Source organism: Styela clava, chromosome 4 (genome assembly GCF_964204865.1).
Source record: "Styela clava chromosome 4, kaStyClav1.hap1.2, whole genome shotgun sequence".
Lineage (NCBI taxonomy): Eukaryota > Metazoa > Chordata > Ascidiacea > Stolidobranchia > Styelidae > Styela > Styela clava.
The window spans coordinates 9266504-9293081 of record NC_135253.1 but is presented as its reverse complement, the minus strand read 5'-3'; the positions used below and the strand labels follow the sequence as shown (position 1 = coordinate 9293081).

At 36.2% G+C, this 26578-nt stretch overlaps 1 protein-coding gene and 1 long non-coding RNA gene across 3 annotated transcripts; both read right to left on the bottom strand.

The window, feature by feature from the left end:
- Nucleotides 1-1063: 1063 nt before the first annotated feature.
- LOC120326002 (uncharacterized) lies at nt 1064-11053 on the bottom strand. The gene is made up of 7 exons (XM_039392198.2): nt 10641-11053; nt 9179-9278; nt 8829-9004; nt 7183-7243; nt 6430-6548; nt 5497-5608; nt 1064-3977 (listed from the first exon to the last, which is right to left on the bottom strand). The coding sequence occupies exons 1-7, from the start codon at nt 10938-10940 to the stop codon at nt 3841-3843; spliced, it is 1005 nt and encodes a 334-aa protein (XP_039248132.2). The 5' UTR covers nt 10941-11053; the 3' UTR covers nt 1064-3840.
- Nucleotides 11054-13888: 2835 nt separating this feature from the next.
- LOC144422064 (uncharacterized) lies at nt 13889-17205 on the bottom strand. 2 transcript variants are annotated; one of them, XR_013475132.1, is made up of 3 exons: nt 16320-17205; nt 15185-15349; nt 13889-14322 (listed from the first exon to the last, which is right to left on the bottom strand). It is a non-coding gene; the product is annotated as an uncharacterized LOC144422064 (long non-coding RNA). The 2 variants fall into 2 exon arrangements; XR_013475133.1 differs by having other exon boundaries at nt 15191-15349.
- Nucleotides 17206-26578: the final 9373 nt, after the last annotated feature.

Genomic DNA, 26578 nt, shown 5'->3' with positions numbered 1-26578 from the left:
TGATTGTCACAAGTGTGACTTCACAACATGGCGGTATTGCAACACTAATTTTGCCAAACTTGATGTGAATTTTTTGCGCATAACAAGGCTATAGCGTAAAGAGTACTATTAGGGGGGTTACAGGCAACCACTGATATGTTAGGCAGCTAGGGACTATATTATATACATGGGTCAGGTCTGCAAGAAACATAAGAATATTCCATTTTGCTCATAAAGATGAATTCCCAATCAGAACATAGTCTCTGAGGTTGATTTGCAACAAGCTATATCACCACTACCGTGTGTCCCCGAAAATATGACAGGGATTTATTTCAATTTTCTTCCGAAAAATAACACTAGGGTTTATTTTCGGGAGATGTCTTATATTTTCATTTGTCACAAACAAAATTACAAAGTAGAGAATTAAGACTAAATCTACTTTTATTCACAAAATCCCTATTGCTATTTTCCCCACTAATTGATAGTTACACGAAACGAATCCACATTGGTGTAGTTTACAATTGTGTGAATCTGGTATTGGTCTAAACCAGGCTCATCCAACCCGTGGCCCGCGCAGTATTATTCGAAGCCCGACGTCTTTCACAAATCTGAGCCACTATTAAAACTTCTAATAAAAAAATTATTCCTCGTTCAAACGCGCGAGAAGCACCTCAACTGTCAAAAGGCTTTTTTTTAAGTCTCTTTGCAAGACTTATTGCTGGAGACTGGAGAGAAATATTTGAATTTATTTTTATAGTTTCCAAGTATTTCTGCCTTTTTCTGTGAAGTTAGAAGAGGCAGTTTTCATGACCTCATTATTTGACAGCACTTACTTGTATGAGCAAGTTCTTCACAGATGAACCACGTCAAGCGACCCGCGCAATCATTCGTAAACTACACATGGCCCTTCGGCCATAAAGGTTGGAAAACCCTGGTCTAAACCAAACTGCATAATACCTCATCAAGTCATGGAAGGGAATCATTTTATTCAGGTCAGAAGCCATTAATTGAAGAATTAACAGCATATTCTTATTTTGTTTAAATTTACCTAGGCTTGATCCCACAAGCAAAAAATGAAACGACAAACCTTATAAATCATTTTTTTGTTTCACAAACTAATGAAACAATGAAAGTATTATTAAAAAATGGAACAATCAAGGAATTTCATTGTGTTAAAACCGGGCACTAGATAGTAAATTCAAAAACAAACTGTGGTATTGGAGTATTCATAAGAGGGCCCAACATTATTTAAACTATATTTCGTATTTGTTTTCAATTTTTTTTTCCATAATTCTACCGCATACCAAATTACCTTTTCAACCTGGCAATTTTGAACCATAAATTCAAAAATAAGTAAAGTGAACACTGCATTATTTATGTTCCCATCTAGATGAATTGTCAGTAAAAATCTGAAATCTTGACGTTTCAAATGTGCCCAGCTGGAGCTGGAACTTATTACAAAAATCAGGTATTCGGAAAAAATAATGCTCATGCAAGTACATAACAAAAGACACTGTCAGGAACAGAAGTCATTTTAAAGTAAAATATACCAGCTCAGTAAAAAAGCTAAAAAATTGTCAAAGATAAAAAAAAATAATGGATTGTAAAACAGATAAGCCAGCAATGTACTAGAAATCAGGTACAAAATCTGGATGTAAATACAAAAAAGCCAACTGTTGTTGAAAATCACTGAAACCTAACAAAATATGATTGAAATTATAAAAACAAGCATGATTTAGGATGTACCGATGCACTAGTTCATCATTATTGGATTTTGCAATAGCTTTGTAAACAAGGCACGGATGCAAGATGATTGAAGTTTGAATTAATGGACCAAGGTTATTGACCACAAAATCAACATTGAGTCACAAAATTTCACACCTTTATGGAAATAAGCGATAGAAACAATTTTATTTAATAATTATCGAAAAGAGGAAAGATAAATAACATGAGAAGGAACTACAGTAGCTCTTAATATGAAGACCCAACTACTGAAGTTGAGTGTCACTTGCATCTGAAGTTGACATAATTCAACTATGAATTAAGAAAAATGAATGACCCATGATTGGTGTGTCATTGATTTGAGAAAAAGTGGTCAAAGTACGATTACTAACAGGACTGGGAAGCAATACCAAGCTTACCATATTAGATTGAGCTGGGGTTACCATCAATTTCAGAGGCTTCAGATCTCAACCATCTAATATCTTTATACATGATATAAATATTTTATACCCCATACAAATAATTTTACTTCTCTTTTTTAGCTAATATCGGTTCTCAAATAAAATTTCTAATATTAGTGCATATAAGTCCCAAGTTCTTCTGGAATATTTACATGTTCAATTTTATAATTTGAACCATAATATCATAAACTTGGGTCCCGCTTCCGAGAGACATCATTTTGGCTGATGTTTCATGATAGTGGTCAGTGATACCACAAAATCACAATGGGTATTGCAGGGAGCCTTTGCAGGGCTGGAGCCTAGCTCAGAGGTAAAAAAATGAAGACAAATGTGATTTCAAATGAGCTCTCCAGCCCTGGTACCTGGGCTACAGCCAGACTGTCTATTTTCACTATTTTCAGTAAGTACTATGACGTAAATCCCCATTTCAAAGTCAGTTAATCTTTGTTCTTCATAGAAATCGAAATAAAAAAAATAAATGAAACATCCCTTATTCAGAAAAACTATATGCAGAATATAAATCTATTTGTTAAACAATGCTTTGCTCATGTTAATGATTTCATCATTTGGCAGTTTGTCAAGCTATGATTAGTAATCATTGCTTGTTGTAGTTTCATGTCACAGTGAAACAATTTGGTTTATTTTTTGTTGGATGTGTACAAATCTCTGGATATGAATAAACTGCATAAAAATGTAAAAAAGCAGTCTGTCATGGCATTAAAACTTTTGAAATATCAGATGTAGATCAGTTTCGTGCCTAAAACCTAAAAATTATGATTAATATAAAAAATGACAAACCAAAGCACTCATGATTATGAAGGAAGCAGTGAAGTTGACACAGTGTTGCAAATAAATTGCAGAGAACTGATATATTGAGTCCTGATCACTTTATGAAAAATGTTATTTACTGATTTTGTTTTCGGTGTCTTTTTAAGGATTTATCCTAAAAAAAATCTTTTGTCAAAAGAAGTTGAATTGAGCTAGATTTGTTCATTGGGGTGTTGAGTTGGTTTGAGAGTCACCAAATAACAGCTGTATGCCTGAATGAGGACAGTACAGTCACAACTAATTTTTCCAAATTTTTCTCCTTGTTGGGGTTATTGTTTAAAAAAAAAATGAATAGACCAATTGTTTTCAAATTTTTAGACGCTAAAAGGCCAATTAATTCTCTCTATTAGGTATGACTTTTCACCCCAAATTTTGCTATTTTTTTTATTTGATTGTGAAGGCCATATTACTATTTATTTTGTGTCAATATCTGTGAGAATTGATCTCTTGTCTAAATAATATCTCTAAACAGCAACAGCTGTATAAGATTCAACCAATGTAAAAAGAATATGAAAATCAATTTGAATTTACGAGCAAAAAAATTACAGAAGATAACTGTATGGCTTGTGACGCAAGCAAAAGTGATTAGCATTCGAAGGCTGAAAAGTACCGGAACTCAAAATATTCAGTTCTCTGCAAGGCAGCAAAAATATAAAAAAGCTCTTACGGCAGTGATCATGTAACATGACTATTGTTCAATCTGATGTTTTCTGGATAAAATACGATTTGAGTTTCTCAAGGAATCAAAATCCCAACCCAGACAATAGGAATTAAAGATCACAGGATAAGTATGATAGTCAAAACATCATACATGGGATTCTCGAAGACCTACTGGCAACTGTGAGTTGTGTCAAAGCTCATCTCTGGTGCCATCACTTGCCCAAAGAACAACTCCGAAGAATGACACATCTTTCAACATGTCAACTCGAGTGGTGGAATAAGAGACAATAACTTGTACGTCATCGTATGGTTGTAGCCTGCGAACACCTAAAATGAGAAAACGTTTGATAAGTAATGAGTAAAAGTCACGAGTTCAGAATATTACATGGCTATGGAAATTTATTTATCTTTTTAATTTGAAATACTTTGATTCAAATCAATGTGCGAGCAAAGCTGAGCTATAACATTATACAAATCAGGATTTCACTAGAATTTGGTGGACACAATGAGTTTGGTGGTTAGAGCATCGGTGTGTCCCTGATGAGTATTAAAAAAAAAAACTTAAATCCTATATGCTTGCAGCAGGTGATAATGATTTAAATAATGTGATTTCTTTTTTAGCTGTTCTGCAAACACTGACTAAAATCCAATATGATCATCAATACCTATTGTGAATTATAAGCTATTATGAGACAACAAGAACTGATCATTTAAAAATTGTATCCAGATAGATTTAAAAATCTTGCACTATAAAGCGATAACAATTACTATATACGATAAGATGGTTAGGATTAAATTGACTTGAATTTGTGGGAAGGTAATGCCCCTTAAGTAAATATTGAACAAAGCAATAGGAGAGAACCAATAGAAGAGACAAAAGTGTCAAGATATGTCCATTACCGGCTCAAGAAACCACAAAATAAACTAATCGGAACTAATTCAAGGATTTAAAAACCAAATTTTCCTATACAATAGATGGCTTCATTCATTTTCCGGCCCTCCAGAAGTGGGTGTACACCGATATGGAGGTAATTAATTTTGTTAGCCTATTTTACATCAAGTTGTGTGAAGGGACTGAAACCTATGGGCAGGGCAGGGGGTATATTCACTCGGCTAACACAGACAGTCCTCGTACCCGTAATAGAACTAAAATAAGGAAAATCGGAATAAATTATGGCCTAACCCTGCCCTGGTACACACACTACGGGAATATCCATTTTTCAAAGTCACTCAGAATGACTGAGATCTACTCTGAAGCAATTTAGTATTATTGAGTTGAGATCAGGGATAGCTAGAATCGAATTCGGAAATGGTTGTAAATTTAGCGATGTTGAATTTAGTAACACAGAATAGAGACTTGAGATATGCTTTGTTTCACTTGATTTTCTATTTTTACATTGTCAGAAGTTAAATGAAGTCTTTCGTCATTTTCGGGAATGGCTCCAATGTCAAAAGCAATGTTCACCTAAGTCTTTCATGTGTAAAATTTGTGTAAGTTATTTGTCACAGATAGCATATCGGCATTCTTAACAGTAAGAAGGGAACTGCAATCTCCTCTTTCAGAGATTGGATATGTAAAGTTGATATTTCATATCTTGCCAAAAGTTGTGAAATGCTAATAATAGAAGTTTTAAGATGAAAATATACTATATTCCTCCTAAAACCATATATTTTTCATTTCAACAACACCAATTTCGAATGTATGTGAACATTCAATATGATTTGGACATGTTTTCCTAGTTGAGATATATGGTAGTTTTCTCATGGACCCATAGAATGATAATCAATATTTTAACTCATGCGATAAACACCGCGATAAACACCTCACTCGTTGACCCTTACTTACCCGAAGTAAAACAAGTGCTGATCTTTGTACTTCGTCTACATTTCAGAAAAGTGTGTCCATTAATTTTAACTTCATGTTCAGTAAACATTGTTGTCAAATCAGAACTCAAGAGCTAAAATAAGAATAATAAATAGTTAAAATTGAATTATGCTAAGATGCTTAACAGCAAAAGCCTATATATTATATATATCAATTTCAATGGTCGGCAACCACCGGGCCGCGGCCTATCGCCGGTCCGTGGAAAGGTTACTACCGGTCCGCAGAAAGGCGACACAAAAACAAAGAGGGGCCTAATACCACCTCTACAATCCAACCACAAACCATATGACTAAAAACAGCACAAAACAACAAACCAGACAAACACAACGCATTAGTTATTGCTAAACGAACATCAATCAATGCCCTGGTATAGATTCAGAAGCTGTTCCCCTCCACAGCATCATATCCATTTGAGAGCAGGTTTTCAATATTGACAACCACAAAAACGAAATATCGAAGTAGGCTGGATGTAAGAAACACTTACTTTATTACATAGGCTTAGTCCATTTGTATAAAGGCGGTCCGCCAAAAATTTGATCAGGATATACCAGTCCGTCACTTAAAAAAGGTTGCCGACCACTGATATATATCATATAGCCTATATATATTAGATAAATATACATGGGCCAGGTGCAACAAGACTTTTTGAATCACTTAGAATAGTTGCCACAGCATCTTTACATTGTTACATGCAGATCTAAGCAGTTACTTAGTCACACAAACCACAATCAATAGCATATTTCATCTTTGTTTTTGAATTGTTAAATTCCAGTTTGCTATATTTTTTATCAATGCTCCTTACTTAGCCCACTTAATTCAGGTCAATTCCAAAATACCAAATTGCCAAAGATAATCATTTATTTGATTCTGAGCGCAAAATTGAACATATTTCACCTGACTGTATATGAAGTATATACCACCACTTTGAACTTGTAGTGTACCGTTGTGTTGGAATAATCTGTAATTTGTATCTGAACTCCAGTCAGCTTTTACCCAGTGATTGAGAACTCCGCCTTAAAAGTATAATATGTACAATATAACCAGATGTTTTGTGGAATCTGTCATTTTCTCATGTTAATTGTTGCCTAATGCCAGTTACACTCATGTTCTGGAGACTAATATCTGCCATCTCAAAGTGAGTGAATAATGAGTGCAGTATTTATATCAATACAGTATCTTAATCTTCATTCAAATTTTCCAAAATTGACATATGCTAAGCGCAGTTTGCGTCAATATCAAATTACAATTCAAAAATAGAAAAATATTATATCTGTATCCCCGCGTCTGTATGTGTCTTGATCTATTAATGTTTAGAAAAAAGAAAATTTTTCAAGGGATTGATAAAACCAATAACATTCTGTCACTGTATTGATAACAGAAAATAATCAGAAAAATCATAATCTAGCATGATATGATTTGAATATTTAAAATCAGATTAAATATTCCCTGGTTACCTGATCTAATTTAATTCCATTCAAGTAAATGTCACTTTTCGAAAAAAATTCTCAATAAATCTAACTTTTTGTGGAAAAAGTTATTGGAATCTAGAAGTTTTAGTTTCAACAAATGTTGAATCACTAGAAATTCAAAAAGTGATTTTAAATGACAAGGTACACAGCAAACAAACAAAATTCAAATGATTCTCACTTTCTGACACAGAAACACCAGAAGATCCATCTCCATGCGCATGCAGAAAATTCAATTTGAACTACAAACAAACAAATGTGAATTTACAACAAGTTATATACAAATACATAGAACACAAAGTGATGGTTATTAATGAAGAAAAACAGCAGTTATACACAATGAACACACATAACACTCCAAAATCAACAAACTTCAGATGCGTCACAGAACTTATTCAGAAAATTTGTGAGTGCCAGATGAACTTTGATGAAAGTAAGAATGTGCAAAAGATAGGATTAGATAATGCTAGAACTTCATAATTCATATATAATAAATATATATAATTAAACAATCTAAATACTATCCAAAAATAAATAATCCATATTGCTGTTTAGCAGCCAGATTCTATGAATAGCAAAATCACACTTTATTCCACTTTCCCTTAGAAAATTTCATTTTCAGAGAAAAATTTTACAATACAAAGGCTTTTGACATACATGAGCAAAATCTAATTTTGATTTTGAAGAGTGGATTTTATTATTATCAACAATTTGCAGAAGAAAGAAGAGAGGAAGGTCATGATATACGGTAATTGTTTTTCTTTGATTCGTTGTCTTATAAAAACTTGTGTTTGAAAATTTTTTAATAACTCATTTATTCAGTATAAATGATGTAGGCTATGCTATAAAATTTTTTGGGACAATATTTGAAAAAAATATATTTTAAGAAAAATTTTAGAAAAGTTTTGTGTTTAGAATAGTCTGATGTAGATGAATGAAAAAAAAGATTCAGTGTAATTTACTTATATGGTAAGAGTGATATTTTCCATATTACCTAACAACATACGCTAAAAGAATTTACGGTAGTTCAAAGGGAATTCAAAATGATGGAAGTTTATTATTTTAAAAATATAACAGAAATCAAAAACATTTTTTTAGTGATAATTTTGATTGCAGTAAAATTATTAACTACCGGTATAACAAAAATTTGTTATACGTTTCCATAGGATTCCAAAGTTAAAGCAATATAAGAGATCTAGTCCACGTTAATAATAAACTATACAGATGTGGACATTTATTGTACGAACAATGATGGTCAACATAGCTATATCCTATGATGAGTACAGTAGTCCACAGCACGTGCTTTATAAAATTCCAATAAACCGGTCATTGGAGCACAACGGTACATATGCAAACACATAGTGGAAACCAAAAATAAATAAAGTCTTATTTAAACACACCTTAACAAATCACCCCACACGCCAAACATTGCGAAGCACACAAAGTAAAAAGGTAGGTATATGAACAAATACTGTACCGCTAGTCGACTTATTAAACTGAATAGATACGCTATTATAGTATTCTTTCAAAGTGAGAGGATGATGAATAACTATGTGTGTCATTTATTGACATAGTATTACAAGATTTACAGCATTGCCACGAATAAGTGGTACATTGTTCAATCCACCTAACACATGCAATGAATACCTAAACTAAATTCAAGCATATTTTATTATCACTTTAGGTTACTTTATGCCAATCTAATATTATTCCACGGCAAAAGAAATATATTTCAAATCTAAAACCGTAATCCATAAATGTTGGATGTATTGACATAACTTTATCAGTGAATGATTATAGATTTAGACAAAACAACAAAGAGCTAACCTGAGGTCCAGGTGGTCCAGCAGGCCCTCGATCACCTGTTCTCCCAATTGGTCCTCTTTCACCCATGGGACCAATAATGGAATCCCCTTTCAAACCAGGAAGTCCTTGCTCCCCCCTTGGCCCCATAGAACCATCTCTACCATCTCTTCCGTCTCTACCAGGCAGACCACGGTGACCTATGAGGAAAATATTTGGTTTTATCTACTCCAGTTTTATAGACGCAGAAGCCGATAACATAGGAATTCAGAGCAAATAAAAAAAATTTCATACATTTCTTATAATATATAAACTGAAATACAATGCAAAGAATTTTAACAAACACCAGCTCCATATAACTGTATATAACTTACAGATCTCTCCGGGTTTATGCTGCCTGTGTATTCGTCTACTTTCCGATTGGGCATCTCGACGAGATCGCGGAGTGGAGGGATCACCTACCGTTGGGGCATCCTAAAAACAAATGATAAAAATATACCTCATTTCAAATACAAAAATAGAAAATCAGATTTCTTTTCAACTTTTACATTGTGGAATCCATTACATGTAAACATTTCGATGGGTGTTGACAAAAATGGCTTAAAAAAATCTCACGCCCACTGCTAACTACTAACAACTGACGCAAGAATGAACCTTTAGATTTATTTTGCACCTATTCTGTATATAGACAATTGGGTTTTTTCTCATTTATCCTAGGAAGATGGGAAAACCAATAAGACGGTTTCATCTCTTGTCTATTTATTAGTCCATGTCAGACATGGATTAATTAGCCAGTTATTTGTTTTAGATACATTGACTCTATGTTGAAGGAGGCTGTAACAGACCAACGGGTGCATGAACCACTCTATGAAGGTGAGTACAGCAAGCCTCTTACACATATTCATTCCATCAGGATTTGAATCCACCTGGGGCTATCATAGGTTCGATGACAAGCATATTCCTAATGCTTAGCACAATGTGCCTACTGCCAAGCTGGGTTCAACCGACAGAATGGAATGATCCACATAATATGCATCAATACCATATCACAAAGATAAGCTCAAGCATGATACAAACTCCTTTTTCATCTACTTTTAAGTATTATTTTTGAGGTGGGCAAAGACAAAAAAGCATAGAGAAAATACTGGTGGATTCCAGAAACTATAAAAAATAATTAAACTTTCTGAAAATCCTATTCAGCCATTATTGTACTTTCTCTCCATAGCACATGAAATAGATCTAATTAAAATGATTCATTGCTTATATAAAAGATCAAGGGTTGATGATGAACTATACCAGTGGCCGGCAAACTATGGGTTTCGGGCTATCGAATATTTTCTAGTGATTCATACATTGTTTGTTTCATTTATAGTACCAGCATTGCAACTATTATATGTTCATTCTTGCGTATCTGGTCATTTTATTGCGTCATTAAAATTGTGTAATCTAACCATGTGTACCGCTATGTGCAGTTGTTTAATCATTGTAACGCCACGTGTACTGGTACGTTTGCACTAGTTTCAATTACAAATTAAATAGCCCTTGAAGTTCAAAGTGAAATTTTCCAACTAAATTATCGTGCCTTTAACCCTTTTCCATTTCACTATTTGAGCTAAACTTTGCAGACCAGGCGACCACTAATCTATAGAGATCTAATATGATTATTACATGGCTAAAAAAATAAATGAAAAAAGGGTAAATTTTACCAAAAAAAAATAACAGAAATTTTAATTATTTGAATTCTCAAAACACCTTTGAAAATATCTTAAATTTAGGATATGCTATTTTTTGAGATTTTATCGAAAGCTTAAATTTTTGAAATAAATGTATAATTACCTCAGTTTCTAAACCATTTGCAGATCTTGCAGACATGAATGCATTTTCTGTTTCAGCGACAGCACGATTTCCTAATGTTAGATCATCTTCCTGTTGTTGTTCTTGCATTTGCAACTTAATTTCAGAAATTTCAAGCGATAATTTGATATACATCACAATTCCACCAGTTACAATAATGATGAATAGTAGAATAAAGAAGACAAGCCAGAAGCATGGAAGATGAACACGACGTGAAAATATTCCTCGAGTTCTGCAAGGTTTTGATCCTTCCTCCATATCGGAATTTTCATATTCGTTCATTGTGATGAGTCAGCAAAAATATAGAGCTACAATGTCATATTGAAAGAAATCTACATATACTAACACTAAACATACAATCTACTACTATAAATCAAACTATAAGTATACAAGAAAAAATAACTTTCAACAAGTGTCACAAAACTGCAAAATGTTAGTACATTAGTTACATGGCCAAGGCTGCATATGGAATGGCGATATATTAGATATGTCTCTGACTTCTGGACTTTCTGTAATACAGTAATATCACTGCAGATCTCACTAGCATATTTGCTTGTTGATTCAAAATTCTGAAATTAGCCTGAATATCCTTATTCAGTTATTACCGTATTGGAGGCTATTGAAATATTTCCCTCACTACTCCACATTTATGGGATGTTAGCTCACATCAGTGCTGGGGTAATTGGGGTGGATGAATAATTAGCCCAACCTTGTGATTGATGTGGCAGATTTAGTTGATTTTATTGCGCACAGGTCCATATTTCCTTTACATTATCGAAAAGATAAAACTCTACACATTCCTGATCATCCCCCGACCCCCTCAAAAAGCTAAAATAAATATATATATATACATATAAAAAAAATACCAATTACAGAATTAAGATATAAGAATTCAATGTAATTTCCAACACTGACACTGCAGTATCAGTGATCATATGACAGTAGGGTGGTGTAGCCAGTCTGCGGACGATTTCATTCAAACCGCTATAAAACAAAAACCAATATTTCTAACCCGTTAATTTTTTCACCGTAGGTGCATTGGCATTTATTCTACACGCTGAACTTTGAATTAACTTTCTACGACCAGGGGTTAAAGCTATACAAACCACCAAAGTACGACACTCTGAAGACGTATTTGCGACCGAACGACCAGTGTGCGACCACGGATTTCAAGCCTTGAACATCGTTTCTGCTGCGTCGAGACTAGGGCATACGCAGCCATGCGTGAAAAAATGGGCTTCTAATTGCATTTCTGACCGTCATATATTTTAAGAACACGATTATTTCAAACAAAATTCTTCAAATTATAAACAAAGCACCGCATCACAGCAATCAAACAGACAAAAACACGGTGGTCGCAAATTAGTTGACAAAGATATTATTGACGTATTGGAAATGCGCACCCCCCTACTCCCCCTCCTTTGAAGATAGAAACGCGAAACTTTAAAGATGGGTAAAAGAAACACAACTCTACCCACCTGCCAAGTTTCATCTCTTTATCTCTTATATTTGTATGGATTTTCAAGCTTTTTTGAAGGAACAATGGGTAGTTGGCAACATGGTAAAATGGTCCGTTTTTTTTCTTCGGTCAGGTTTTCGGTCATAACTTTTTTATTTGTGGCCGCATTTTAGTGTAATTTCCTAGAGCTACGAGGGATAAGTGGACGATAATGCGTGAGAAATATCGGGGGGTTTCGTTAATTTTTTCGGCATTAATTTAATCGATGAAGTTGATGGTCGCAGATAGGTCATGGCCGCAAAGTGGGTAAGCCACCCTACTGCAGTACAGCAGTAAGATTGCCATTATTTCACATTTTCAATTGCTGACTTTACCTTACTGCCACACTGTAACAACTTAATGCTGCAATGTTTGAGTTTGTGTCAGAGCCAGAGAGCTGATACAGTGATAACAAATAACGAAAATATTGAAATAAATTATCTTATCTACTGATCCTGATATTTCAGTATTTACCGTACGGTACATATTGGATAGGATTTACATATTTATCCCGGGGGAGAGGAAAGCCGATAAGACGGCTTATCCATATGGCGAACCACGGCCTCTCGTCCGGTTACCATTCCAAGTCGGGTATGGGATTAGTTTTTACTGTATTGTTTGTTTTCGGAAGCATGGACTTGGTGGTGGAGGAAGCCGTAACCGACCAGCGGTTACGTGAACCACCCAACGACGGCAAGGAGTCCAGCAATCCTCTCGCACATAACCATCCCTGCATGGGATTCGAACCTGCGAACCCACGCAGAGTGATTACAGGATTAGAGGTGCGGTGGCGAGCGTATTCCTAACGCTTAGCCCGTTGAGCCACACTGCCGGGCCGAATTGAAATATTAGTGAAGCTAGATTTTTATACTCGATACTTCTGTTTGCCTTCAACAGACAGACAGATTCGTCAGCTGATCAGACTACAGGACTATCATTTCGTCGGTGACGAAAGTTCAAAGTTGGCCGACGACGATCATTTCCAGTTGCTACGGTACGGTACCACCACTATAGGTAGTCTACCGTATCGTGTTCACACATTTGGAAGCTGAAAATTAACTTCGCTACCTACCGATTTAAGCTGTTTAAGATAGCATGCCGGCGAAAATATTTTTACCTTGCGTGATTTCAATGGTTCACCCACTATAGCACACTAATTTCTGAACTTTCTACTGTCAAAATATTGTAACTTACTTGCGTATCACCACCGGTAATCCTAATCGAGGATGTTTTCCGCCTTCTCAATCGTAAACCCGCGAAGCGAGTTGAGAGTTGGCAGCTGATTTACCATTGATGCTATGCATGAATAACTGTCCCGCCAAAACAAAGCACTTCCGACGTCATTTTGGTGTTTACTGACTTTGATAATACGAGCTGCCGCGAAGAACGTTAAATTACGATACTCTACTCTTTTATTACCATAAATAAAATGATTTGGAATAGTTAAATGTGGGAACGCACGGAGCTTCAATAAAACGTTTTTCATAAGAATCAAAATCGTTGGAAATAGAGGACTTGCACGGGCCACGTGACTTTGTTTACTGGACGGCAAAAACACAAAAACGTGCATTTGGCTCCAGTCGGTTGCAAGTCGGAATATAAGTTTCCGTTTTTTTTGGCTGTTAAAAATGGTTATTTCGTATTGTTTCGTTGGCTGTTCGTATAGTATAGACCAGCGTTTCCCAAATTGCGGAACACCCGCCCAGATAGCACAACTACGTCGAAACAACCATGGCCGAACGTTGTTCGAACCACCGGCCCAATAATGGCGAACAACCATGTTCCAGCGAAGATTTGGCCGCTGGGCCAACGTCGGTCCTTTCGCTGTAATGCAACCGTGGCAAACGGTCGGGCCAACGTAGGCGATACGTTGTAACGCAATCGTGAAATATGGCCGGTCCAACGTGGGCGATACGTTGTAACACAATCGTGACATATGGCCGGGCCTACGTAGGTGACACGTTGTAATACAATCGTGGCACATGGTCGGGCCAAGTTAGGCGATGTGTTGTACAGACAGGGTATGGATCTATACTACATAGAAATTTCCCACTAATCTAACATTATTTATATAATAAAAAACAAGAGATAACAAAATGTCTTTATTTTACAAATATGTATACATGTAATAAAATTAATCGGAGTTCGTTGACAGATCATCCAGAGCTGAAAAATATAAAAATTCTGTGTTAAATTGCAGTATTAGCAAATTACAGCACCAGAGTTCAAAGCCTAGTCTGAATGACTGCATCCCAACAAATTTTCAGCATAGGAATCTTAAGCCAAGTTTCTGCAGTCGCAAATGTGTGAGTGAAGCTTACATTGACAAGACAATAATAATTGAGAAATACAGAAATTCTTGATTCCGCAAGGGGGGCGTAGACAATGTTTTGAGGGGAATATTTGTTGGAGGGAATAATGATGATTTGAGATTTTATCTGACTAAAATGTCTTCAAATATTCCTTGTTGAAATTCATCTATCTTATTAGAAACATCATGCACCATGATTAGTCTATTTGTTTAATTGATTTACAATAAATTTATTTGTAACTTCATCATTTGCGGGGGATGATAATGTAAAAAGTACTGTAAGGGAGCGATGATACAAATAAGTTTGAAAACCACTGTTCACAGTTGTTTACAAAATCATTATTCAATTTGACAATCATAATGATAAAAATGAATGGTGTGGCAACTGAAAAGTACATTTTGTTTACTACCAAACTTATCTAAATTTTCTCGCCTGTTTTTATTTTATTATATCTCTGTTGTTGTTGTGTGTGTGTAACCAAATTTAATTCATGAACACGATAGGCATCTTTTTGGCAAAACCTTATATTCTTTACGCTTCAATCTTAAGGTGTTGTTTTCACTCCAGATTGTCAGATTCTATTTAATCAATTTTTGTTCATTTCCCTTATGAATTATCTCAAGCTGATTTGGAGTCAAAATAATCTTATACTTATAAAATAGAAGAGAGTAGAGCAGAGAAAGATGGTGGTACAATATGATAAACATATTACATACCGGTACCTTTAATAGCAGAAACTAAGGGCGTCCCACTCACTCCATCTTATCCACCGCGTCCTGCATATTTGAAAGAGCGGGCGAGTAAATTTGTTATAACTGAGCTCATGATTCTTCAATCCAGTCTTTCTTGGAGCAACCTCCAAGACTTCGCAAATATCTTATCTGGAATGAGTAAATAAGCACAATTATAAGAAAAGAATACATCTAATGAAAAGGTTTCCATCCGTTGCAAAAGCGCTATGTTAAATTATCGCGAGTATCTACTCTAAAATATGGTGACCGTACATTTGAACCCATGCGTATATCCACGGGTTCAATCTATATGCGGGTGCTAAAACCCATGAGTTAGGGTTAGTATGGGTTTAACTATCCGTGAAACAAAAAAAATTCCATAGGTGCAATAGCATACAGGGGCAATTGTCATGGGTTCAAATGTACGTGGGTTCAAATGTAATGGAACCCTAAAATATACACATATGTGTGTTGTCCACATCCCATTCGTATAAAAGTGAACAATTTTAATATTGCAATCAGATCGTATTTAGACATTTAAATAATCTTCCTTGAACACGAAGCGAAAATATGCGGCATATTGTATTTCATACATAAATTCGAAGAGCTTCATGCAGTCAAAAACAAAACGACAAAAAATAAAAGGCACTCAATAAGATGAGACCCAGCAAAGGGTCACCTATTTTACTTTCATGTTCTGTTTAGCTTTCCAATTAATTACGGAGTAATCTGCAATATTTTAACATTGTACTAAAACTAAACAAATATTCTGAATCTCAGAGATTTTTACATCGTGGTCTTCATACGATGGCATGTGTTACCAGTCAGTGAACTCTTAAATAAATTTTGCTTGCCCGCTGGCCGCTGGGGTAAAAAGGTTGGGAACCACTGAACTAAACAGTTAAGCACAACCACGTTACACTAATGCCCCGCAAACTTACAGTCGATTTTCATCAGAATGATTGAATAGAATAAATTGATTTTTAATGTTTTCTCGTTGTGGGGTCGCAAGTATCTGTAGTCTGTGATTTTACAAAAATTGGGGTCGCGGAAAAAAAAGTTTGGGAACCACGTGTACCACCAAGTGTATGTAATCAGCCTATAAAAGTATTCAACTTACGAGCCATTTTTTCATCCTTGAATGTTTTGGATCAAAATGTAATCAGACAATGAATTTCATTAATTCCTGTATGTCCGAGTCCACACTATAATCAGTGGAAAGTTACAGATGCCGTAGCTTGTAGCATAAGAGTTTCTACCGCCTGTCCCAACAATTTTTCCATGGACTGGATTGGAGCATGGCTTGATCTCTGAAAATCAAGTTAGTGTTACACAATATATAGTACATGATTGTCTTTCAGATGATAAACGTGAACGAATGGCCTATACTAATTACCAGAATATAAATTTTTCATTAATATTAATTACCGTATTTTCCGGCGAATAAGTCTACCCGGCGAATAAGACGAGGCCTGTTTTTAAGCCTGAAAAAATGAGTTTTTGCATATAACCTGCCAATAAGTCGGGGTAGTAAAATTGCATCAACGTCAGAAATCTCAAATTACCATGCAATGCCTTTCGAGCGGTCGCCGCGTTTGCGCATTGGTTAAAATAGCCTATGACTTTTTTTTGTAGCGTAATATTCAGTCCATATATGATAATGCAAATATGATAATCACAGCATTGAAATTTCAGATTCACAGCACGAGAATGTCGATTTAATTAAACTAACCTGATGAGGACGTGGGGGATGCTATCGCCGAAGGTATTTTATTGTCCGGATTCAATAATGGGGCAACAAAAAAATAAAAATGATCATACTCGCCTAATAAGACGACCCCCCCCCAAAATCAGGCTAAAAATTTGGGTCTAGAAAAGCGACTTATTCGCCGGAAAATACAGTATTAACCACATGATGTTGTACTAGGTAATTATTCAACCGATATATCTAGCTATTGTGCAATATTTTATGGCACAGATATGCAAGGAGCTACTATCAAACTATAAAACAAAAACACCTGTTTTGGGCATTGTTCGCATTGAAACATTGAGATGCTTGAAATGACACAGTGTATGATTGCGTGATGGAGGGAATTGAAGCAGGTGAATTTTCCAGTCCATTGTCACAGGGCCTATTATAAAAATGGTATATATCATTAAACTTACAATGGTAATATTGATACTTGACAGAATATCTAATCGGTAATAATTATTTAGAATAACCTGTAAAAAATGGATATTACACAAAATATGTCCAAATATTTGTAAAGGATGTGTCGTACAATACTTCATGCTTTTAGAGTCGCTGGGCATTGCACAGTTGCATGCACATTTGGCAGTCATTGTAAAGAGATGGGCTTCCCCCCAATCGCCCGAATCTTTTTTGCTAGCGGTCTACTTTCCAATTCACTTTAAAATATAATAACACTTAATTAAGGTTGGTTGGGTAAGCTTACATAGCATACATACTGAAAATAAATCATATTAATATATATGATTACCTAATATAATTCTATTGAATTTTAAAACAAAATAGATATTATTCAAAAATCAGTAATTTATTTCTCAACAAAGCTGAAAATATGAACTAGAGCAGGGTTGGGCAAAGTTCTCGGACCACGTGCAAAAATTTTGCGCACCTAGACTGGCGGGCCATGTCGCATCTCGCATGTGTGGCGTAAAAAGTTATACTTTAGAAACAAAATTTTATTTAAAGTGTTACAAAAACAAAAAGGGAAAACAATAATCCTTGAGCTATTTTTTACCCAAAAACATCAAATTTTAGTTTCAGTTTGATTGTGGCAATTGTTAAAACATATTTTAGATTTCAGCCAATTGAGATCTGTATTTAGATTTGTTGAAATTCATCAGACAGAAGGTTGTATGTATGTATGTTTATTCGTCTCGTAAAAGCAATATAAAAGAGTAAGTACTTATAAATACTGAAGACGGGATGTATGCACAAGACAAGACCAAGGTTCACAAATGTACAACTATTCAGATTACTGGATTAAGTCGTTCAACGGGTTGGATTTGGGCTGCAGAAATGTTTGCACTTATAAAGTAAATATAAAAAATCATATCCAGGGATGAAGGACCAATACCGGTATCGGTACTCGATAACGAATACTGGTAAATAAGAGATGGCAACCTCAGAAAGTTTAACAAAAAAATGCCAAAAGACCAAGTACGGTAACGTACGGTACACCGCACCGCACCTCTAACTACTCTGCGTGGGTTCGCAGGTTCGAATCCCATGCAGGGATGGTTATGTGCGAGAGGATTGCTGGACTCCTCGCCGTCGTTGGGTGGTTCACGTAATCGCTGGTCGGTTACGGCTTCCTCCACCACCAAGTCCATGCTTCCGAAAACAAACAATACAGTAAATCTAATCCCATACCCGACTTGGAATGGTAACCGGACGAGAGGCCGTGGTTCGCCATATGTATAAGCCGTCTTATCGGCTTTCCTCTCCCCCGGGATAAATATGTAAATCCTATCCTATCCTCATCTCGTTCTGTCGTTACCGGTACCGGTACCGGTACCTACGGTGTCCAGGGATAAATATGTAACTTTTACCGGTATCTACCATAGGTACCGGTACTGGTACTCGATAACTAATACTGGTAAATGAGAGATGGCAACCTAGAAAAGTTTAACAAAAAAATGCCAAAAGACCAAGTACGGTACCGTACCTCATCTCGTTCTGTCGTTACCGGTACCTACGGTGGTCAGGGATAAATTACCGGTATGCCATGGTACCCTATCACCCTTATGAACCGTGACCTGACAACGCACTTAGGGTACCGGTACCATGAGATTAACTTACACGGTCACAACTAGGCTATCTCTACTTTCGCCATTCTACTATGAAAGCATTAAAAGTTCAATGTCACCGTCCCATCCACGGCAAAAACCTCGTAACAGGCTATCGATAACGACTACCGCCAAAATGAATGGCGACCTCAAGTGCTATATTCGGATCGCGCGCCCATTTCTTCGCATAATGGCGTGTTTCGTTGAAGGCCAATCATGGCCTTACCATGGTAAAGGGTTGTAAAACCGCGTACAACGGTTGCCGGCGGATTATAACGTTGGCCCAACGTAGTTGTGCTATCTGGGCGGGCGTCTTTCGAGTGTTCCGTGGAAAATGAATCAAAAATACATCTAAATGGGTCGCCATGGCGATCTAGCGATTGTGAAGTTGTCGCCAAACTGACCTTTCCATACCGCGTCACCGTCGGCCTAAAGCGGATTAACTAAGGTAGGGTAGTGGCATTTTCGTTAACTGTCGTCCTAGCTTTTTATCAAGTTTGCATCAATCCTTTCGGTTTTGCTATAGATAGGCAAATAAGTAGGTATAATGAATGAAGGCAAATGGTCAACTCTTTTTCCACCATCTCTGCCTGGTTTTACTTTGAAATGCTGAAAAAATTACTCATGTTCGCTGAACTAGATTCAGCAGATAAATAAACTGCAGCTCGCAAAGTTGCAGCAAATACGTCTATCTCCATTAAACGTAACATTAGAGGCAAACACTGCGTAATGGAAAGTAAACGACGTAGAAAGGCAAAATAAATTTGTTGATTCATATACACAGCATTCAAATTGAGAAGCAATGAAACATTTATAAAAAATGAAATATGTAAAATATTCAATCATATTTTAGGTATGTTTAACACAATTCTGTTAGTTTCAACTCGCCACGACGAACCCATTGGGAACCGCTACATTGCACTGCTTTTTTTATATTAATTTTACCCTTTCATTTTTTGGTGTTTGGCGAGATAAAAAGTGTAAGTGTTCCGCCGCCGAAAAAGTTTGGGAAACTCTGGTATAGACCATAGGTTCTCAAAGTGCTCCGTACGCAGCCCCAGGGCTCCGCGAGAGAAACCCAGGAGCTCCGCGAGGTATTCGATTACTTTTCAAAATACTGACTTGGCTAATTTTGTAACTGTTCTAATAAGAAGCAATAACAGCTTTGATAAAATTTAACATCAATATAGCCTCGAAATATGGCAAAGAGGCGGAATTAAAAATGACATTCTTTATAAGCTGGAGCGCAGCCAGGATTTTCAAGAGGGGTCGGAAATTTCCGCGCAACATTCTTCGCGATTAAAAAAACGGATCACGAGATTTCTGTTGCGTAAAATATTCAATCCATGACCGATGCAAGCATTTAAAGTGTTTTGTCGTAATATTTATGTAATTGTGCTCATATTTACTCACGTTTGATTCGAGATTACTATTAGGCAGGTCATTTTGACAACCGGTGCAAGCTACTGCGGGACCAAGTCACCCCCATCTACGGGGACAGGATGAGCGCTGTACGTTCTCCCATCATTTTATGAGTATAAAAACCATTCCATCGGTAACAACCAATCGGCAAAAGCGACAATTTTTAACGATAAGAAAGTGTCTTTAAAACCGGTCCAAGTCAAGGGATTAATAAATGTAGACATAGTTTATTTTGAAACCTCTTTCAAAAGGAAAGGCAATATTTACCCAGATAAATACAATGACATATTAACAGAAACTTGGGGAAAGCAGACAAAACCTAAAATAAGGTTTAAAACGTTACTATGAAGAAAGGAAAGGTAATGCAAAGATAAGGACAGGCGTCGCTCACTCATAGATATATATGCTGCTAGACTTCTACTGCTTGAACATATATGCAACACGCCGCGGTTTCTTGGAAGCAAAATGCTCAATAACGCGCTGATTAAAGTCATGCATCCCAGAAATAACGTCTCTGTGAATGGATAAAACAGCCAAGGAATTTAATCTATCTTGCTTCATTGTGTTTCTGAGATACGTTTTAATACGCTTCAGCGTGCTGAATGTTCGCTCTGCGTCGGCGGAAGAAATAGGCGTCGTCAAAATGATGTCCAGAAATTTTGCAGACGCCGCAAAGGTAGTTACTAGAGTGTTATCTATGAGGAACCCATAGAGCGCGCAAGTTAATGTGATGTTCAAAAAAGTTTGATTTGGAAAAGTTTGATACATCGCAATTCATTTTCCAATTTACCCACGTTTATCATGGGGTAAAATTTGGAGACAGTAGCCAACAAATGGATGGGAAATTGACGTGCAAATTTTGAAAATTTTTTGGGGTTCATGAAAGAGAACGCGGCAAGGTGTTCAGTGCGCAGACGATCGCCTATTTGATTCACCAGAATGTCACAGCATTCCTTTGCAGACAAAATCAAACGCTGCGTTGTTTGCCCGCGGCGTAAAGAAGCAATCCATGTGTCGTCGTATTTTATTGTTTTCCGGATACGAGATACAGCATCGCAGAAGTCTGAAATACACGACTGCACAGACGCTCCATCCATTAGCCTTGACTGCAATGCGCCGTATAATACATCCACGTGATAGAATATTGTGGAGAAAAAAGCGAGAAAAAATGAAAACTCACCATCTTCTAGCAGACGCTTTAGACCTGCCGCCTCCCTCACAGAGCGTTCGTCCCAAACCGGAGAGCTCTGAATGCCATTGAAACACTCAATGAGCTTGTAAGGCTGTAACACTTCTTTCAGTACAGTCGATATCCCGCAATCCGTGCGATCAACGATTGGTACAAAGCTGTGAAATCTCTCGGTAGGTTTACCATCTTTCACAAACCGAAAAATCACAGCCAGTTGGGAAACGCACGTGATATCAGTTGTCTCGTCAGACTGAATCGAAAGGAACTGGCAATTCTCAATTTCCAGAGCCAAATGTTGTAAATAAATTTTATACATTGAGTCGAGAAAATCAGTTTGGATATCTTTAGATGTCCCTTTCGAAACAGTTGCGGCATCAAGATGATCTCTCAATACTGTATCTAGGGATGCGGTGTATTCCACCATATCCAAAAATACCCCTCTATTAGAAGAGCCAGCCCGTTCATCGTGCCCACGGAGGGACAGCTCGTGACAACCAATGAACTTCAAAACATCTATCAATTGACCGAGAACATGGCGGTTTTTCTCGACGTTTTGGTTGTGCCGACGAATAGAAACCGCGCGTTCTTCATCCAACTGTGCTGCAATATTAACATTTCCGAATGTTCGGTATTTTACTGCATTGTCCAGATGCTCCATAGAAGATTGATGATCCCTGGCACGCTCGGAAAGATGTTTAAGATCTCTAAAACCAAATTTACACCAACGTGAGTCACGGAGGGAGCAAAAAGTAGGCAATAAAAACAAAAAAGTGCATTTTTGTCCTCGCTGTAACACAACCATTCGTGTTTTTTATACCAAGTTTCTGCGCAGAATGTACGCCGACGCTTTCCTCCGTCATGGGATTGTTCCAGTGAACAATTTTTTGGTTGATAAGGCCCAAGACGTTGTACCTCTAATTTTTGTTCCAGCGGCAGCTGCGAAAACGGAGTGCGAAGTAGTGCATCAACCTTATTCATTATGGGGTCTAAGGCTAAGAAATGCGAAGCCGGAAAGAAGTGAGGAGCTCAAAAGGAATGCGGAAAATCGAAAGCAAATGGACTAAAGGTCTCTAACTGATTCAAATAGCGAAACAAGCGACAAAAACGAAGGCGAGGAAACTATCAACTCTTCAAGCAACCAACGAACGAGAAGGAATGCGTGAATATGTCAACACGTTGTTGTAAGAAACGTCGGCATTGTGTCGTCATAATTTCGGGGCTAGCCCCGATCGGCCCCGATGATTTAGTAAAAGAAACAGAAAACAAACGAGACAAACGCGGCGAGTGGAAAATAAAAGAGAGAATACGATATACAATGAGCAACTGGGGCAAAATCGGCGTCGCCCCGTCGACGTTCGGCGAAGGCTTTGCGAGCGAAAAATGAACCATGTCGGGAGAATACGGCTAGTGTAGACAGTCTGTGCAATGACATTAAACAACATGATGCGCAACTCCGGCATTTTTGTCCAAAGATCGTATTCGATAGCACGCTCCAATGCACATACTTGACGAGACGAAAACGAGCGGATGTGTGCTGCTTTCAAGGCGTAGCACGAATGGTGTTCGTGCCTGCTTTGACAGTTGTTGTCGATTTTGATGATATTTTGGAAAGTTAAGGTAAAAAGAAATCGGAAAAAGGTAAGGTAATCACTATTGTTGTATATCACGCCCGGGCATCGCACTGTTAAGTACATGTGGGAAAGCCAGCCTTTGTCAAATACTACGAGGTTATTAATTCAGTACGGTACGTAGTTGCCCATTTGCCGAAATTACATATTTACTTACCCCTTATGGTTTCAAATAGTTTATGCACCACCAGTTCGATTTTTTTAATCAGTGAGGATATATACTCATTGTTGATTGCTGCTCATTGTAACATACTATTGCGCATTCACTTTTATTTCCGTATTGAATCAAAGTGTTAACAAGTTCACCGAACATTTCACTCATACCGGTCTATATTGTATAGTCTGATCTCTCAAGTATTTGGAGCCACGAATGCTTGTAATTTTCTGACTAAACCCTTTTATTAGTTGGTTTATATACCAAATTCAGTAAAATATTTTTTACATAAAACATGAGATATTGGATTTATTAGCTTTTCCAATCTAAATCATATAGACTGCTTTATTTATTCTTAAACGAAAATTAATAAATCTCCTCTCTTTCTTCAGATGTGAAAGTTGTGGACAAACCTGTCTAAGCATTGTGAGACTCTTGCAGCACAAGAGGCAATAGCAGAAATAGTAAGTATATCAATCAAGAAATTAAGCCGACATAAAGCAAAACTTTCAACTATTCGTCTATAATCTCAATTTCCTATTATTTATTCACAGGACAACTATAGCAGAAGGGGAGATATCAGAAGTCTGGCGACATATCAGTGACAGTATGATTCCAAGAAATATAATTAGAGTACTCCATAAATGTTTGCAATAGAAAAACAACCTATGGAGGCATGCAAAGACATTTGACCCTCCGGTAGAGTTTTGTATGGCCCCCACATCCTGCAGGGCTTGAGGAAAATAACTAAAAATTCCAAAGCGTAAGATTGCATAAGCGGTCTTATTTGTAAAAAGGCACAAAACACGCCAGACAAACTTAAAACAGCTTTGGAAAATGAGGATTACGGGTAACTCACTGCACCTGTGTTATATTTGGTTCATCAACTTTTGGTAGTACTATAGAAGAAATTCCGGAAGGGGTATAATCATCATTCATGATAAAATACTATCATATATTTTTGGACAACTTCAATCTAGACCAGGGATCTCAAACTCGCGGCCCCATAGAACTTCCAGTGCGGCCCTCGAACGCTTAACAATAATTGTAATAGTATTTTGGAAGTTTTTTTTCATCTAAATGTAATAGATTTTTCAAATCTTTTAAAGTGAAATTGATTATTTACACAGAAAACAATTTACTGAAAGTAGTTTTGGAATATTAATTTTTTTTGTTCACATTTTGACCCAAGTAAGAAACACATCAAGCTAGCAAAAGAATACTTGAATAAAACACTTGAGTGATTAAATTAAACGCAAATTACATGAAGAAGGTGGCATTTTCGAAGAAAATGAGAGTTGCAGCATTTCTGCTTTTTACAAAATTCTGAAGCACATTGTTTAATTTGTCATATTTCCATCAATACAATAAAAAACAGCAGTCAATATGACAAATTCGAAGACCAACTTCGAACACAAAATTTCCATGTGTTTGTATATTAATATAATTATACAACGACTTAGTAACTGAAAATCAGTATCAATAATAATTCAAGCAATCCTATGCCACGCAATGTGGTGCAAAATGTCTTGTCGAAAAAATCTGTCATTTGTTTTTTTACTGATCTATACATTAAATGATAAAAGTAACTTTTTTGCATTAATGGAATTAATTAAACATTCGCAAAGATCCAGATTAACCCATGATCATGTGGCCTCGTTAGTTAGAGTTGGTACTATAAAATCATTTCAGCCTGGCCTTAGTATGCTGGTGACACAAAAAAGATGCCAAACGTCAGGACAAATGGAATTATTAAAAAATTTAGTTTATACTGTAGTATTTTTGTTAATTTTAGGTTCATATATTTAGAATAAGTTATTTTTAGTGTATGTATTATTCTTTCCTTATTCAAAGCTTGTTCAAAAATGATTTTGACGGTTGTACATAGAATTTTATGATTTTTTATAATAAATTTTTTATAATAAAAATACAGTAACTTGCAAATGTTGCAATAATAGTGGAATGCAAGTATTAATATGTAATTGCATTTGAAATTGAAGAAAATAATAAAACTTAATCCAACTGTTTAGTTGCATCACAATATATGTCACAAACTAAAACTATCTTAAAAATATCTTCTAAGTATACATTATCAAAAACTGTTTGCGGCTCTTTTTACAATTTCCAAAATGCAATGCCGCTCTCGAAAACCCATGAGTTTGACACCACTGATTTATTCTAGACGATTCCAGCATTGCTTTGGGAAATAATATCACTTCAATTAAATTGAAATAATCTCGCTATATTAAATACAAAATCTTTGCTATCATAAAGGTAAACCAATTCAGCCACTCGAAATATATTGGCCTTCACAAAGCAATGGAGGCAAAATTGAGAGTTCATGAGCTATGAACATTTGTTCTTTTCTTTGTCTATGTGATGGCCATACATAACTTTAACTTGTATTTTCTGTCATGATGTATTATCTCAATGTGCCAAACTATTAATTAGTGTGCATATTTTGCTTCCAGATGACATAAATGTATTGTCTTGTTTATTACCTCAGTAATAAGTAGTATTGACAAGAAAAAGGTGCCAGTAAATTAGGTAAAAATTTTTTTAACTCTTTGTTATAATCAGAATTCACAATCAATAGGAATTATAAACATCCAACAATCAATGAGAATTATATGCGAAATCCCTCAGAATAAATTTGTCTAAACTCGGAGGAAGGCAAAAAATATAGGTAGTTTCCATCCACACAAGTATTTCAAGAAGACTTGCTCGAGCCAAACTAAATGAGCATCGTCAGGTGATCGGTAAGGCTGCAAGTTGAAATCAGCCCTGCAACCTCCTGCATAAAAGATAATAATAATTGGTGGGCTATGAGCTAAAATCCTAAATTTAAACAAACCTATCTACGATGCATTATGTACCAGCAATGTTACCTACGATTAACTGAATATGTAATATGTCTAATAAATTCACCTGCAAAAGCAAGTTCGATAGGTGCAAACTTTGTGTTATGGAATTGTATCACAGCACAGTTTTGTATGACACCCTCTTTAAATGAAATTTCAATGATTAAGCGCAAACATTAAAATTACTAACTCTGAACTTTGTCATTATCTGCAAAATGTTCCACATAAATCTTTCCGCTATCGCGTTTGTAATCTTCTCTGATAAAAAAACGTCTATGATGCCCCGAATTGCTCTTTACAGCTTGCCTG